The sequence below is a fragment of the Vicia villosa genome, linkage group LG6, assembly GCF_029867415.1.
Source record: "Vicia villosa cultivar HV-30 ecotype Madison, WI linkage group LG6, Vvil1.0, whole genome shotgun sequence".
Taxonomy (NCBI): Eukaryota; Viridiplantae; Streptophyta; class Magnoliopsida; order Fabales; family Fabaceae; genus Vicia; species Vicia villosa.
In genome coordinates this window covers 153,426,427-153,443,601 of record NC_081185.1, presented here as the reverse complement: position 1 = coordinate 153,443,601, position 17,175 = coordinate 153,426,427, and the positions used below count along the sequence as shown (strand labels likewise).

The 17,175-nt window shown below is 33.3% G+C and overlaps 1 protein-coding gene across 1 annotated transcript; it reads left to right on the top strand.

Moving 5' to 3' along the window:
• The first annotated feature begins 2,948 nt into the window (after positions 1-2,948).
• Positions 2,949-14,480, top strand: LOC131610592 (acyl-CoA-binding domain-containing protein 4). The gene is made up of 18 exons (XM_058882579.1): positions 2,949-3,299; positions 4,369-4,439; positions 4,702-4,765; positions 4,849-4,920; positions 5,388-5,582; positions 5,689-5,766; positions 5,979-6,074; positions 6,183-6,249; positions 6,840-6,901; positions 7,232-7,371; positions 7,642-7,768; positions 7,845-7,959; positions 10,019-10,107; positions 10,242-10,325; positions 10,416-10,598; positions 12,131-12,271; positions 13,517-13,576; positions 14,009-14,480. Exons 1-18 carry the CDS (start codon positions 3,135-3,137, stop codon positions 14,195-14,197), a joined length of 1,998 nt encoding a protein of 665 aa, XP_058738562.1. The 5' UTR covers positions 2,949-3,134; the 3' UTR covers positions 14,198-14,480.
• Positions 14,481-17,175: the final 2,695 nt, after the last annotated feature.

Below are 17,175 nucleotides of genomic sequence, written 5' to 3'. Positions count from 1 at the left end.
GAGACACGCAATTCGGAAAACAGTGGTTTGTTTAAGTTGGTTTTCAAGAATAGTTTAATTTTTAGATTATATACTTCTTCATCAGTTTGAATGGTTGTATTTCTTTAATGAGATGTAAGGAAAAACAAGCAATCTACCTAGTATATAATAAATTATGGATACTTTCCACAACAATTATCTAATTTAACTTTGATGAATTGTAATTTATGTTCCAAATTGTCACCGTTGAGAATATAATTTGGGACCTTTAGGTCTATCACAACGGTTGAGTTTAATAACCGTTGTAATATCGCACGCGCTTTCTAGTATACTACAACGGTCCTAGGATCATGATTGTAAGTAACGCATTTACAACAACACTCTACATAACAACCCCAGGACCCACATGATTATATATCTTTTCCAACCGTTGTTAAATGCATTTTTCGTAGTATTGACAAGTTCATCATTTGTATTATTCTTTGACTTTGTACATGTTTCCATGTGAGTGATTGCATGTTTGTAATTGATCATCCTAAATATATTTAAGATATATTTTGCATATTTCTTCTTATGCAAAAAAACACTAAATTTTATGTTCACAAATTCTATTCTTAGGAAACAAGTTAAGTTCCCAAGGTCTAACATCTCAAATTCATTCCTCATGTTGGTCATAAATCTTATCAATTCAACTTCATTTGACCATGTTACCAATAGATCATTTACATATAGTCATATAAAGGTTTGGTCCTAGTTACTTGAACCTTTCACATACACTTCATGTAATTGTATTAAACTCTCGTGGATGACACATACGATCAAGGAATACAATATGACACAAGATGTCATGGCATTATATTGTGACACCTTAAGTGTTACTTCCTCCGTCTCATAAAAAGTGTCTTATTTGAGCAATATGTGGTTCTTAAGAAAATGATTAAATGTGTTGATTTTAATGATAAAAGTAATATTATTTACTAAAATACCCCTATTAATTGCAGTTAATAGAGTAGTTGAATAAAATAAAAGTTAATAAATACGAGTATAGTAGGAAAAAATCATAATAAATGATACACTAGTATTGTAAAAGAACAATTATATTGAGACATAGAAAAAAAATACAAATGAGACACTTTTTATGAACTGAAGAGAGTATTAATATTTCCAAAACCTACGTCCAACACAACAAAACTAGGATTTTTTATATTAAACTTTACTTTAGAAAGGTAATAAATAATGTTGTTTTTTACGTATACCAAGAAATTGTAAGCACCAGGTTCTTTCTTCTTGACTTTACTTCAAATGGTATATAATTTACACATTGGATAAAAATATAAGACAAATTATTCTCATAATTTTATTATCATCAAAATATTGAGGTAATTGTTTATGGACCAACATGGTCTCACAAGAATGAACTTTATTTTTCATTACTACATGTTATTATAGTTGGTTGGCAAAAATTTTAGAAACAAGATGTCTCGACTTGTTATGAGACCAATCTCTAGTTGACGGTGGCGAGGAGGACTACTCAGTCTATTATGTGATTGCTTTAACTTTTTTTAGAAAATTTGTTTCTGATTTAGTTCTTTTAGAGATTTCTCAGTATTCGCTAAGATTGTGTTTTGAAAAAGATTTTTAATCCAAATCAATTTAGAAAATATTTTATTAAATCATATTATGAATGAAAAAGATTTAATTGAAAGATTTGGATTAACTGGATTTTAGTTTACTTGATTTTTAGTTAAACTCCGCTGGAATTTTTTCGGTTGAATCATGTTTCATATTTATAGAGATGGTTCTCTTATTTGAAGACTCGCTTATTTTGAAGAAAGAAATGTTGTGTGTTGTATTTAGAGTTTTGTAAAGTCATCAAAAGATATTAGAGAAAGATGAGACTAAAGACATATCATGTCGTTGATGTATTACCTTCATGTTGTCGAATAAAGGCTATTGCACGAGCAAATATATATAGAGAGAGGAAACTTTTCAAAAGGCACTTATGGGAAAGCAACCATAGATGCCATTTTATATAAGGCACACATGACATTGAAGTAAAAGAGGCATCGAAGGAATATGAGATTTGATATTATTTGTATTATGGTTTTGTAATTTTGTCATTTTGTAATTTATAATTTTAATCTTATTACATTAGAGTGTGATTTAATTGATATTGTTTAAGGCTATGTTTGCGAGTTTGGAGGGGAGGGGAAGACTTTCGAAAACGAAATTTTAAAAAATTATAGGAAAATATTTGACACTTTTGAAAAAATAATTTTTTTAGAATAATAAAAGAGTCATTATCATTACTAAATATTTAATTTTCAGAATAATATAACAACCTAAAAGATATTTGGAAAATTTTTGTAAGCCTTTCAAAACTCCCCTTCAATACAATTTTTGAGTTCCTCTATTTTATGGGGTTTTTAGTGTTATGAATAAAATCAAACCATCCAAAACCCTCATATCCAAAATCTTTTTATTATTTCCACTCAATTCTTCCTATTTTAAAGGGTGTTACGAAAGTACATTTTTCGTATTTTGTTACGCAGATGCATCTTTAGTCTAATTTATGACAAAATGAGAACGTGATTCATTTAAGAATGAATGAGATGAATATATGAAATTATTTTAGAAATGCATCTTCATACTCACATGTGATGTGTGAACAATGACAGTTGTGATTACTAACGCATAAATTTAATGTATACCAATGCATTTAGATATATAATTACATATTGATGAAGATTAATTTTTTATTTACATATGATATGACTATGAGAGAACTAATGCCTCAAATTAAATTATCGAGCTTTTTTAGAAAGAAAAAAAAAATTGACTTGTGTTAGTGTCTTTTATAGACAAATTATAAATGTGGACTCAGTGTAATAATCGAAACTCTGGGGGCATTTTGCTAAATTAATATTATAATATTATATAACCATAAAATGGATCTGCGAAGAATGCACTAGTAGAGAAACAGAAAACTTGACATGTTTAATTAATCGATTATTAATTTAATTGATTTGGTACATCCAAACACATAATATAGTTGAGGAACCCAATCCCCATTGAAATAATAATCAGATCCTAAGTTTGAAGAGTTTCAATCGAAGTAAATAATTGGATCTGAAAATAATCAGCAACATTCAGAAATGACGATGGCGATGGCGAGAATAAGTTCTGGTTTGCAATATCCAGAACGGTTCTACGCTGCGGCATCTTACGTCGGTTTTGATGGATCCACTTCTCCAACAAAATCTCTCACCTCCAAGTTCCCTAAGTCCACCGCGCTTCTTCTCTACAGCTTGTATCAACAGGTTTTCACTCTTTCGTCGTTTTCCTTTTACCTGCATTGCGTTTTTTGATTCTCTTTCAGTTTTGTCGGTGATGCTTTTCTCGTCAATTGCGTGATTTTGTGTGTGATTTTCATGGATCTGGTTTGATTTGATTGATTGAAGTTGAAGACTAGGTGATTTATTGTTGATTTGTTGCTGATTTTGTAATTTACCTAGCTTCTTCGTGGTGGTGTGTTAAACAAGCTATTAGGTGGTTTTGAAGTTTGATTTATGACTATGAGTGAGGAATTTGATTAATTTTAGTCGAATTAGTTGCTGTTATATGATGATCTGTGTTATAAAGATTAGATGGATTTTTAGTTTCCTAATATCATAGATTCGTATTCGAAATTACTAGTTTGGAACTGGTTATGGAAAATTTGATGTTGATCTAGGTGGTTTTCTTAATATTTTGGTTAGTCGATTACACTAAGGAGAGTTCCATTGGCTGCAAAGTCATTTAATGTGATATTTTGGTCATGTTTGGATAAACAACTTAATTGAACATTTAAAGCATAAATTCTTAGCATATAAGTGTTTATGTATAAGCAATTTTCTGATACAAGATGTTTCCATATAAAATGTAAGCTGTTTTGATAGGCTATCCTGGAGAGCTTATGGAAATAAGCTGAAAATAGTTTTGGACATGTCATAGGATTTTTCTATAAGCTCTCAAAAGTCAAAACACTCTCACGAGTGTTTATGTTAGTCGATAAGAAGTTAATCGAAACTTGTTCATAAGCTTCGTGGTTGTTGTAGCACTTGCCATTGGATAAGCCTCCATTGGATAAGCCTTCATGCACTTGCGGCTCATATGCTGCTCTGCTCTACTTGATCAAAAGTGAAGAAGTCTGCAATGCAATTTAAACATGAAAGAATGTAATGTTGATTTACTGGCAATTGCTACTGTTCTTCTAGCTTCAGCTTGTGGTTTATTTATTTGTTTATTTTGGGTCTCTTGTGCTATCGTTCTGTGGAATTGAAGTGGTGAAGTTATCATTAGTTTGCTGTAAAACTTATTGCTCAATTCATGGCTAATTTGTTATTACAGGCTAGTGTGGGACCTTGTAACGTTCCAGAACCCAGTTCATGGAAAATTGTGGAGCATAGCAAATGGGCCAGGTTTGTCTCCTTTAAACATTCATACTTTCTCTGTTTTTTGTGCTATTACTATGCCTCTCTATTCTGTGTCTGCATTGATATGGAATTCTGGTTTTGTTACGCCTGTCCATGCATTTATATTACTATTTTCTCATGAATACTGCACTGTTGTTTGTTTATGTTTATTGATGTTATATTTGAAATTATACTTGCAATATGCATTATTCCATTTTTCTCCCATTTTGCTTCAGAATATTGTTTCAAGTAGTAGCTTTTTATGCAGTTGGAACCAGCTTGGAAACATGTCTTCCACAGAAGCCATGCGTCTTTTTGTAAAAATATTGGAGGTTATACAAATAATTTTTATTGACATTTCTTCCTTGGTAAAATGCAATATATTATCTGAAATTTTTGTTTTTTTGATGTGTAGGAAGAAGATCCCGGTTGGTATTCAAGAGCATCTAACTCTGTTGCAGAGCCTGTAATCGACGTTCAAATGAATGTAAGTATACTTACTTCTTAGGGCTATATATATAATAATATCGAGTCTTGTTCTTGCTGATATGCACACTTATCTTTGGGCTTGCATTGAGCTTTGTACATGTTATACGCACATATTATATCAAACTAACAATAGAGTAAGTACTGAGTGAGGCACAATATGGTCTGAATTCATGGTCAACTAATTAGGAAGTCGGTTTTTGGCTAATAAAATTTGGGGTATTGTATAATTTTTAGATAGTTGGATGGTTTGGGTGTAACATCAATTACAGATTTCATGATATGGTGCTAAGGGTTTGGTCTTTATAATTAGATCCGTTTAAAAGGCATGTCGACATGAATACTTATCAAGAGAATCTCAATAAGAACATTTTCCTCTGTTTTCTCCACTTTTGTTGTCACCATCAACATGCCAATTTTTCCTGTATCTGTTTTCCAATGCCTGATTCTTTCTTGCTGGTTTGGCAGTATAATTCCAAAGTTGAACCGGTCATTGAGAATGGGAATACTTATCCAGAGACAAAAACTATTTCCTCTGAAAATGGAATTCAAGTTGGAACACAGGATAAAGATGTTGTTGTGGAAGGCTTTGCTTCAGTTGGAGTCTATGATCAATGGATTGCACCTCCAGTATCTGGTCAAAGACCAAAAGCCCGATATGAGGTTTTGGCTCTTGTATTATATAATAACTACAAAATTAATTCCAGTGTTTTTTTTTTTATATTTATACTTTTAGTCCCCCCTAAGCCAAGTGTGTTTATATGTTCAGCATGGAGCTGCAGCCGTGCAAGATAAATTGTACATATACGGTGGAAATCACAATGGCCGTTACCTTAGTGATATTCATGTAAGCATATGTTAAATATATTTGTTGCATGAAGGTATAGATTTTGGCTGAAGTAACCGTTTATCTTGTGGGGTTTAATTAACACCATAACTTTTGGAAGTAATTGTATACCTATATCTTGTGTTATGAACAGATAAGCTTTTTGTGATCTCCCTTTTATATTGACTAAATTATGTGTTGATTTTTTTCGAATTAAATGGAAACAAATACAGGTTTTGGATTTGAGAAGATGGACTTGGTCAAAGATCGAGGCTAAGACTGGAGAAGAACCCTCTACAACTTTGGACCCTTGTGCTGGCCATTCTTTGGTTTGTACTGAACATAAAACAATGTATAACTGCTGTGTTGAATCTGCTTGTTGTTGACAGCTTGTACTAATTCTGTAATATTTTCGGTGAAAAATTATGTCACTATAGATTGCATGGGGAAATAAGCTCCTTTCAATTGCAGGCCACACAAAAGATCCCTCCGAAAGTATCCAAGGTATAATATATGTGTGTTGTAATAATGTGTTTTCATTCTTTAAGGGATTAGCATCACATCTGTGCATAATAACTTAAAATGGGAGGAAGTGGATATAAGGGTGGCTTGGTGGCTGGGGTGGGAAAGTTAAGAAGCGGAGTGATAAGGAGGTCGAGAGCTCGATATCCACTCCCAGCTTAGTGCTGACAATACTAATGTTGGCTGTTTAGAAAGAAAAAAAACTTATAATGTGAGAATTTGGGAAATGATTTATTGAACAGTATATCATTAGAAGAGTGTCATTTTGGAGTCATAGTTGTAAGCATTCTCCGGCTCCGCACTTTGTGTTTCCCTTGTTCAGTGTCAAAAAAGTTTGTTCAATAAGATTTTCTTCTGTGAATTCCTATTCTCTGAATCCATTTATAAAACACATAAACCTAATAACACTTTCCTCCGTTCATTGATTTGATCTATGTTCATGAATTACAGTGCATTTCTCTCTTTTTTTATAACTCTTGTTCTACTTCTGTTTTTTTTTGTTTTGTTTGTTGTTGTTGTTGTCTTTTCTATTGTGATTGCAACTAAGTATGGGCTGTTAAATATTATGACAGTGAAAGAGTTTGATCTGCAAACAGCAACATGGTCAACTCTGAAGACCTATGGGAAAGCTCCGGTATGTGTCTGTCAGGTTTATTGATCCTAAAGTCTCTTAGAAATTTCTAATTATCATTTTAGGCCTATGTGACATGTCATATTTGCATTTCTCTAACAAGAGTTGCGTACAACAGTGGTGCCCAATCTCTTCTCCTTTCATTCATTCATTCATTCTTTTTTGTTTTTTAAATTTAAGTATAAGTCTTTAGTTCCCTCTTTTATCATGTATGCTTTCCAGATATCACGCCGAGGCTAACATGTCACCCTTGTTTTTGTTCACTCTTTTTGTTTTAATTAAAATACCGTAATAGCTTGTTTAGTTCTTTCTTCCATCATGTATGTTTTTTAGATATCACGTGGAGGCCAATCAGTGTCCCTTGTTGGGAATACATTAGTAATTTTTGGTGGGCAAGATGCAAAAAGGGCTCTTTTGAACGACCTGCATATTCTGGACTTGGAAACCATGACATGGGACGAAATTGATGCTGTGTAAGAAATTTTCTAAAAAAACCCTTTCTATTTTCATGGTTTCTATTTTAACTTATCAGGACTTTGTGGGAGGGGTTGATTTATTTCTTTAATACCTAGTGTGGACTTTAATGGTTTTGGGTTGTATGAAAAGTAAAAACTTCATACGACTGTTTGATGATCATCTCTGTTTATGCAATATTTAGTTTTGTCTTACCATTCTAAAGAGAGAGAAAATATGAAAAAGTAACATGATAAGGTTTTGTTCTAACTATATGTCATAACTGGCAGTGGAGTGCCTCCTTCCCCAAGGTCTGATCATGCTGCTGCTGTACATGTGGATCGATACTTACTTATCTTCGGAGGGGGTTCGCATGCAACTTGCTACAATGATTTACATGTTCTCGATTTGCAAACTGTAAGGCCCTTGCCTCCTCTGTTAGGAAGTGAACTGGAAAGTCATCTCCGTCTAATTGTTTTCATGAATTCCACAGATGGAATGGTCTCGCCCCACACAACAAGGTGAGATACCAACTCCACGTGCCGGACATGCTGGTGTTACAGTAGGAGAGAACTGGTTCATTGTTGGTGGTGGTGACAACAAGAGTGGTATGCTTTTTTGCTCTCTGTCATTAAGATTTAAACTTTCTGCATTGAGAAATTAACTGCCACACTGTACAAAATATTCCTTGATACCTTGGACAAATATTTTCTAAACTATTTGATGTACATGTGGCATGCCTGTGCTGTGGGTCAAAGTAAACCATTAAGTCTGTATTTGCCATTTGTGTATGCGTTTGCGACTTTGCGAAACATGATTTTCAATAAATTGGATTTTGTAAAATGATTTGGTTAAAATTAATTTAGAAAGAAGTGATTTTTGTTCAGAAGTTTTCACACTAAATGCAAGATATAAAACTTAGTGCAAGTTTTCTAACCTAATGCAAAGCTATTTCTTATAACTTCGAGCCAAAACGAGATTTGTAATAAGCAAAGGAATTTTTGCTTGAGAATATCCAAACATGTAAAAACTGATCAAAATCAAGTTTATGGTATTAAGTCTACGTTAAACATGGATCCAAACATGCATTAAATCATATTTCAACTCTGCTGTAGAGTCAAATAGTGCATTCTACCTTCAAATAAATATATAAATCATACCGGTTCCATTGTCATTTTTTTTAGTTATATGCATGTGTCTAAGCATTGGATTGCTCACTCATGGCCCAATCTTCTAAAATGGGTAAAACAAAAGTGTTTACCATTAATGGTTAAATAGAAAGCGATATTCAAATTGATAGTAGGCATCCCTTGTACTGCTTAAAGTACCTGTATTCAGGAAAAACACCTTTTGCAATAAAAGTTATTGAGCTAGTACCATCATCTTATATCAAATAAAGTTCTTCGATACATAGTGTTCTTCAAAACCTATTTGAGTTATCAAGACATTTGAACATATCACTTCGCTAAATGGGTCTGTGATTCTGTATGCTTATCCCCCTTCAATTGCCTTGCGACGGAATGAAAATATTGTTGTACTTCCGAACTTTATCATCTGGATATAAAGTGAACCAGGACCTATTGAAGGATTCTATCGCCCGAATGGAGAATTGAATATAAGTAAAAATGAAAGAGCAAATTAGGAACTAGAAGATCCTTGGTTCTAACAATGGTATCAAATATTTTCCAAGATCTGGTGGACCACCCGTATCTTTCCACTCGGATCATACCCACCCTTGAGCTTAGGAGGGTATTTTGAGTCTCACATTGGGTGTGATATGACTTGAAAATGTGCTTATGAGGACATCATTCTGTATAAGTCACTTTTGTAGGATTGAGTTTGACCCAACACTAACTTTAAGATGGTATCGCACAATTTCCAAGATCTGGTGGACCATCTATTATCTTTCCACTTGGATCACGCTACAAATGTCCACCCTTGAGCTGAAGGGGGTATTTTGAGAGCCTCGTGTTGGATGTGGTATGACTTGAAAATGTGCTTATAAGTAGTGGTCGACATCATTTACCTTACAAATCGGTTTCGTAGAGTTGAGTTTCACACAACAAAAATTGATTAAATATATTTTAGCAAGGACAAAATGTCAATTACACCCAAAATAAGTTGTGGTATACAAAAAAAAATTACTGCATTATATGCCTCATTTTGCACTGCATCCTCATTCAAATGCCACTGCAAATGCAGTATAAAGAATATATAGATATGTAGAGTAAATAAATCAAACAAAACCTGTTGTATGGGATATTTGCTAATGACTGTCTCTCTTCAATTCTCTTGTTTATCTCAGGTTATAGTTATTTCTTACAAAACTGGTGATTAATTGTTTGCTTCCTTGATCTATCATACTAAATTGATACAATTGTTGTAGGGCCTATTTAAGTTGTTTTTTTATGCGTACTGTTTCATTATGAAAGAAAGTAAACTGGAAAAAACGTTACTGTTTTAATGGAGTTACTGGGAAGGTTACTAGATTCTGGTGTAGTTAGTAGTTAATTACTTACACTATATATCTACAAATATATCAATAAAAAGGCGTGGTTACCTGGATTGTGAATATACTTACTGTTTTGGATTTTATGAGATTTCTAGGGCTGTCATCCAAGTTAATATATATGCCTTTTTATAAGTTATACTCCATGTTATCTGCAGGGGCTTCTGAGACGGTTGTACTGAATATGTCTACATTGGCTTGGTCAGCAGTAACATCTGTTCAAGGGCGTGTTTCTGTTGCTAGTGAGGTACTTCGTCCACTTATTTAACAAGATTAGACGTGAAATCTAACTAGAACACCGATCCTTGCTAACTCCTTGATATCATTAGGTATCTTTCTAGTGCCCACTGATAAACATAATTAAAATGCCTCTCATTGCAGGGCTTGAGTGTGGTTGTAAGCTCGTATGATGGCGAAGATGTACTTGTAACTTTTGGAGGATACAATGGACGTTACAACAATGAAGTAAAGATTATTTCAGCATTTTCCCCATTCTGCTCTGTTATTTCCTTTGCTTTATCATTCTCACTGGTCAGATTTAATTTCCGCTTTCAGGTATACGTTCTTAAACCAAGCCACAAATCCACCTTGCAATCCAAAATAAATGAAAATTCCATACCAGACAGTGTTTCTGCTGTCCCAAATGCTACAAATGCTACCCGAGATTCAGAGCCTGAATCTGGAGCAGGACAAGAAGGGAAAATTTGGGAAATTTCCGTGGACAACGCTTATCCAACAGTAAGTATTACTGTAAAGCATATACATTTTTTATATCTGGTTTTATGAAGCCGTTTTTTCCAGCATTTGGTTGTGTTAGGAATTATTTTTATGCGGTGCTTTATTTTAGGAAAGAATTATCTGTTCATGGAACTGATTTACCGAGATTTTTATTTTCTTGGTTGCATGCCTTTGGCTCACTAGCCTAGATCTAAAAGCTTGACATATTCTTTTGTTTCAGTTTCTTTCCTCTTCTGCTTATTGCCTTTCAGTGAATCAAAACTATATTAAATGTTTTTCTCTCTAAAGATCTGACTACTTTATACTATCCAAATCTGTCTAGTCATTTAATATGCCTTTCAATTTCTTTTCCAAGGCACACATAACTTCTCCCTTTTTGGAAATTTGTTGTTGTAAATAAGTTATTATTATTGTAAATACATATTATATATTATGTAAATATTATCTTTTTCCGTATTAGGCCCATTAATCAGATCTGTTAGTTAGAGCTTAGTTTATATGTTCAGATTAGTGTGTAGTGTTTGTACTCAATACACAATTAGATAATACTTCATAATATTTCTGTCTAGTACACATGATAACACTGTCTCACAGTCTTGAAGGTCTTGCTTCCCATGTTGCCCTAGCCGCCTTCATTGAAGCATTTGTCACCTTGACTCTGCTTGTTTTTTGTTTGTATCACATGCCCTTTTCTCATCATTGTTCATATTCCATACAATGATACGATTCATTGTGCCCTTACAGTACCATTGCATTGCTTAGGCGTATGTACCATATTCGTACCTCAAAAAGTATGCTCATTCACAAGAACAACTCAGACATTCTCATCAAAGGATTGAGCAATTCAGTTTTTGGATAAATAGTATCCAAGCAGATAATGTAGAATATCTATTTACCAACTTGTGGTGAAGTCTTTAAACTAAAAAATCATTAATGTTCCACTTTAATAGAACATTATGGCTTAATTTGATCCATGTAGCCGATCCCACTAAGTGGGATAAGACTTGGTTGTTGGTTGTTGTTGTTCCACTTTCATAGACCTCTTTAAGGTTTCACTTCCCAAGCTGTTTAGATCCATTGTATAGCAAGTAGAACAAGTTCAATGTATCTTATGGAGCAGCGCTAGGTTAATTGTTCCCTTACAAATTGAAGTTGTCGTTTATTGTTAGTGTGATTTCCATATATGTATAATTTAAGAAAGCATACCAAGCACATTCAGAAAAACTGTCTATTTGTCAGTGACATTTATCCTACTGTCAATGTGATAAGTGTGGAACTATAATAATCGAAGATACTTAAGAATCAGTTGTATGGTCATAAAAACCTCCAAACCACAATGTACTAATGCATGCTATTTTGGGTGTCCTGCACAAAGATCTCCAAACAATACATGCATTTATTGATTTCTAATTTCAAATTTTGCATAATCTGCCTGCATCATTTAAATGACAAACATAGATCAAATTATGCATTTGTGCCCTTTCATTTTCTTTCCTGCCAGTCACAGCTTTCATATTTTGGGTATCATGCAGAAATCCAAAGGTGATCTCCTATCAGTACTAAAGGCTGAGAGAGATGAATTAGAATCATCTCTTGGTAAGGAGAGGCTGCATACTCTACAACTAAAGCAAGAGCTGACTGATGCTGAGTCTAGTAACTCTGACCTTTACAAGGTAACTACTTTTACGACTGAAATTCATGTTTTTGTTTGTTTTGGATTTAGTCTGGAATGGATCCAAGAATCATACACTAGAGTGGCAAAAGAAATTTTTTATTTGATAATTAATGACAATAAATAATTAAAACCTAAGGAAATAAACCTATTGAATTCAATGAACTCAAACTCGATATCCTACCTAGGATCGGGAGAGGGTGAAAGATCATAACATGACTTGTAAGATCCTATAGAAGGACAGGGATAAAACTATCATACATGAATAAGATAACATCTAAATCACAACATAGACTAAGTTAATTAAAAATTCATAACCATCTATCCGTAAGTTCATAAGTTCACCAGGCAGTTCAGATATGGGAAGGCAGAAACAAGCAAAAACAGAGTCTGCTAAAAAACCAGAAACCGAGGAAGGGCTACGCGAAAGAAAACAGGGCTAGGCAGGAAAAGGTGAAGAATGTGTCTCGGGAGGCACCACACAGGCGAGAACTGAGTCACAGATTGTAGAGGAGGAAGGAGAAACGACACTGCAGGGAGGAGACGGACCGTGGGCGAGGGAGTCAAATTTCTCTGTTTTAGAGCCGTGTGGTGGAGACAGGACCTTGAGCGAGTCAAACTTTTCACAATAGCCGACTCGTTTCAACCAAGCTCGTTGCAAAATGGTTAGTCCAAACGTGTGATCCTACAATCCCACTTCATAATCGTGGGTTTGACCACGCCTCGCACCTCCACTGACCCTGATTGTATTGCAGCACGGAATCATGTCTGTGGTCTTAAGCGAGTGAGTCAAACTTTTCACAATGGCCGACCCATTTCATCTAAGCTCGTTGCAAAATGGTTAGCCCGAACGTGCGATCTTACGATCCCACTTCATTATCGTAAGTTTAACCATGCCGCACACCTCCACTGACCCTAGCCGTATTGCAACACGGAATCATGGATGTGGATCTTGAGCAAGTGAGGCAAACTTTTCACAATAGCCAACCTGTTTCACCAATGCTCATTGCGAAATGGTTAGCCCCAACATGTGATTCTACGATCCCACTTCGTAATTGCGGATTTGACCACGCCGCACACCTCCAGTAAACCACTTTCTTTTGTATTATTTGGGCTGAAACTTAAGCAGATTAAGATATATAAACCAAATTTGAATATTCTAATGTTATTTACCAATAAAATCTGAACTACATCAATGCTCTTATTGGTATCAATGGTGCTTACATTTTGTGCTCTTGCAATGTAGGAGCTCCAATCAGTACGTGGTCAGCTTGCTGCTGAGCAGTCAAGGTGTTTCAAACTTGAGGTATGCATTAATGCTCTGAAAGTCTCCCCAATTTATCTTTATGACTTTCGTGTTTTTGAATAGAATCTGGTGTTAGGTAAATGGTTGAAGAAAATTTACTTGGTAAATATGATGCGCCACTCATCTGATCACTAAACTATTCATAGAGCAACGGCTAACAATTAATGAATTAATCCACATGATGATTTTGCTTTCAAATAATTCCTTGCAAAATTGGGTGTTGGTATCAAATGCTTTGTTTCATAATCTATAAAGAGATAAATGATGTGGCTCTGCTATATGATCAGTTAGGTGTTGGAATTAATCCTTCATTGTCATGATCTAATCTGTATGTCTGAGGCTGTTTTGAAATTGTGACATTTGTCTCCTTTGATGCAACATTGAAGTAGGATTTATTATATTTAACTTTAAAATATACATTTGAGAGCGCAGGTGGAGGTTGCTGAATTAGGTCAGAAGCTCCAAAATTTTGGGACATTACAGAAGGAGCTTGAACTCCTCCAGCGGCAAAAGGCTGCATCAGAGCAAGCTGCTTTAAGTGCAAGACAGAGGCAGAGTTCAGGTGGTGTGTGGGGTTGGCTTGCTGGTTCTCCCCCTGGTCCAGATGCAGATGATGAGTGAACCTTGGATTAAAGCTAAACAGCATTGCTTCATTTGGTTTCGTTTTGCCAATTTTATTCTCAATACTTATTGTGTATTAATTAATTAATTCGGTTCTTTTAGTGATGTGAATAAGATTTAGCTTCTATTTGGGCGGAGGAACATTTTCTACACATGAGGATATGATAGTATGATATATATAGTGAAGGTTTTAATTTTTTCACCATTTTTGCTGATGACTGTATTCAAAGTGGATAATATACATTTATTATATGAAAATATAGAAATTCAATTTTGTGAGTCACCCTTGTGATCTTATTAGAATTTTATTCAGTGAACCATCAATCGTAACAGAATGTCATTTTTGTCCCTCATATTATTCCATTAGGTGGGTGCCACTGCCACATCAATTCCACAGAATATGGACCATTTTGTTCGAAATAATTTATGAGTTAAGTGGCTATTTTTATGGGTTATTTTGGAAAAGATATTTTCTATAAAGACTTGTTTTGAAATTTCGATTTTCTCACTCTCTTCTTTTTCTTACCTGATTCTTGTGCAATTTGTTCAAGCTAGTTCTCTTTCACGTATGATCTTTAGCACAATTTCTCTTAAATTCTTTAGTTTGAATTTGTTGTTAGAAATTCCTGACTTCTTGCCTTTTCTTTCATTATATTCACTTGTATATATAATACAATCATCATTACGGCTGTTATAATGATTGAGATTATGTACAATGGTTCATTGATTCAACACTCATTTTTTTCACTTTTTATATTTTACATCATCTCTTTTGTCTCTTCCATTTAATAATTTAACACTCATTTAACTTTTACTTACTACAATAGTTTTTACCTTGCCCCATCACTTTTATTTTATATTTTATTTTCTTTTATATTTTTGTTTTTGTGATTATATATTAATAATAATTATCGATTAAAATTAAATTAAAATAATTGAGTTAAATAATTTATTTTTTAATTTAATAACTTATTTGATTTTTTTTCTAATTTTATTTTTTTAATTTATTTTTTTCCTGTAAGTATTAAAGACAAGATACAGGAATAGTCATTATTAAAACAAATGAAATTACAAAAAAAAAATTAAAATGCAATACAATAAAACAAACAACACACCTAAAATAAAACACACATAATTTAATTAATACAATAGACTCAACTCACAAACAATCTATTTAATCATGAAATATTCAGAACTTTGTCCATATGTGTTTGACTAAATCTGCTTGCAATTCGTGATGTACATTTGAATCAGAATCACATCTAACACGCACATGATTCGCAAATGCAGGTAGCACCTCGGTTAAGAATGGCTCTGATGTACTAGACTCATTTGCCTTAGATTGATCACGGACAGCGAGCCATTCTGACATTATTGGTTGGAAGATTGATTTTGAAATATATAGTTGTTAGGATTTGGATAGTTGAGGGTGTAATTAGTAGAATTTTGGGTGTTAAAATGGTTATTGTTGGAATCCATTTCACTAAAAAGATGTTTAAAACTACAAACAAGAATTTATTGGAGGCTAAATAGAAAAATTAGAGACAAAACAGTCGATTTTTTTGTGTGTCCAAATCAAATGAACCGTGTCTCTATTTATAGACAAAGAAATTATAAATTTTGGTGAAAATAAAAATAAATAAAAATTGATTTATTATAAAATAATTGTCCCAAATAATTATAATGAAATAAAAACTTAAATAATCAAAACAACCAATAAGATTTTGTAAAGTATATGATGTGGTCTCCACTCCCTTCTCATTCAACATGATGAATATATTCAACACCAATTAATCCACATCATATTCAATATTGCATTCAACACACCATTGAAAGCATTCAACTATTGAAAAAATTATTCACCCCCATTGCAAGTGGTTTAATATTATTTTATTTCTAACTTGTATAGATTAAAATCAAAATTACAAATATATACAATTATTATTAGGTTAATTCTACATTAAAGAAAATAATATTACACATTAAAGAAAATAATACCATTGACTAACACCCCCTTCAAATTGACGTGGTTGATTAAAAAACATCAATTTACTTAATAGAAAATAAAGGTGAGGACGAGGAACAAATTTTGTAAAGATATGTGCAAGTTGAAGAGATATACCATTATCATCAAGAGCCTCACGAATGGAGTAGCAGTCTACTTCAATATGTTTATTGCGCTCGTGAAAAATCGGATTAACAATAAACAACATTTGATTAAGAAACATCAATTTACTTAGTAAAAAATGGCGGCGAGGATGAGGAACAACTTAGTCTACCTCAATATGTTTATAGCGCTCGTGAAAAATAGGATTAACATTAAGCGGCGGTTGATTAAGAAACATCAATTTACTTAGTAAAAAATGGTGGTGAGGATGAGGAACAACTTAGTCTACCTCAATATGTTTACTGCGCTCGTGAATACAACAAGTGGCGGTTGATTAAGAAACATCAATTTACTTAGTAGAAAATGGTGGTGAGGATGAGGAACAACTTTTTTAAAGATATACGCAAGTTGAAGAGATATATTATGATCATCGGTAGCCTCGCGAATGGAGTGGCAGTCTACCTCAATATATTTACTACGCTCCTGAAAAATCATATTAACAATAAGCTGAATGACACTAGTGTTGTTAGCATAGAGAGGTACCTCTAAAGTTTTATCTTTAGTAGTAGAAAGAAAGTGGCACAACTTGTTGTCAATTTGTCTTCTATTTTTGTATAAACTTTAGGATTGAATATGATTGTGGTCCTCTTAAATATTGTGAATTTCGTTTTTAGTTCCTAAAAGAGTTTTCTTTAAAGAATGGTCTTTTTAAAACTTTTCCGTACATTTAATCTCTGACGTTAAGTGGAGTTAATGGAGTATGACGTGACAGTACATGTGAATTAAATTTTAAATTTCTCAATTAATATTGATGGATAACATGAAATATGTTTATTAAAATACATTTTTTTACTTCATGTAAAACGTAAAC

Excerpts from the sequence above, each read along its gene's own strand:
- LOC131610592 (XM_058882579.1), top strand. The coding sequence starts at position 3,135 with ATGACGATGGCGATGGCGAGAATAAGTTCTGGTTTGCAATATCCAGAA. Across the intron at positions 5,583-5,688 it reads GACCAAAAGCCCGATATGAG|CATGGAGCTGCAGCCGTGCA; the intron begins GTTTTGGCTCTT and ends TTATATGTTCAG. Across the intron at positions 5,767-5,978 it reads GTTACCTTAGTGATATTCAT|GTTTTGGATTTGAGAAGATG; the intron begins GTAAGCATATGT and ends AAACAAATACAG.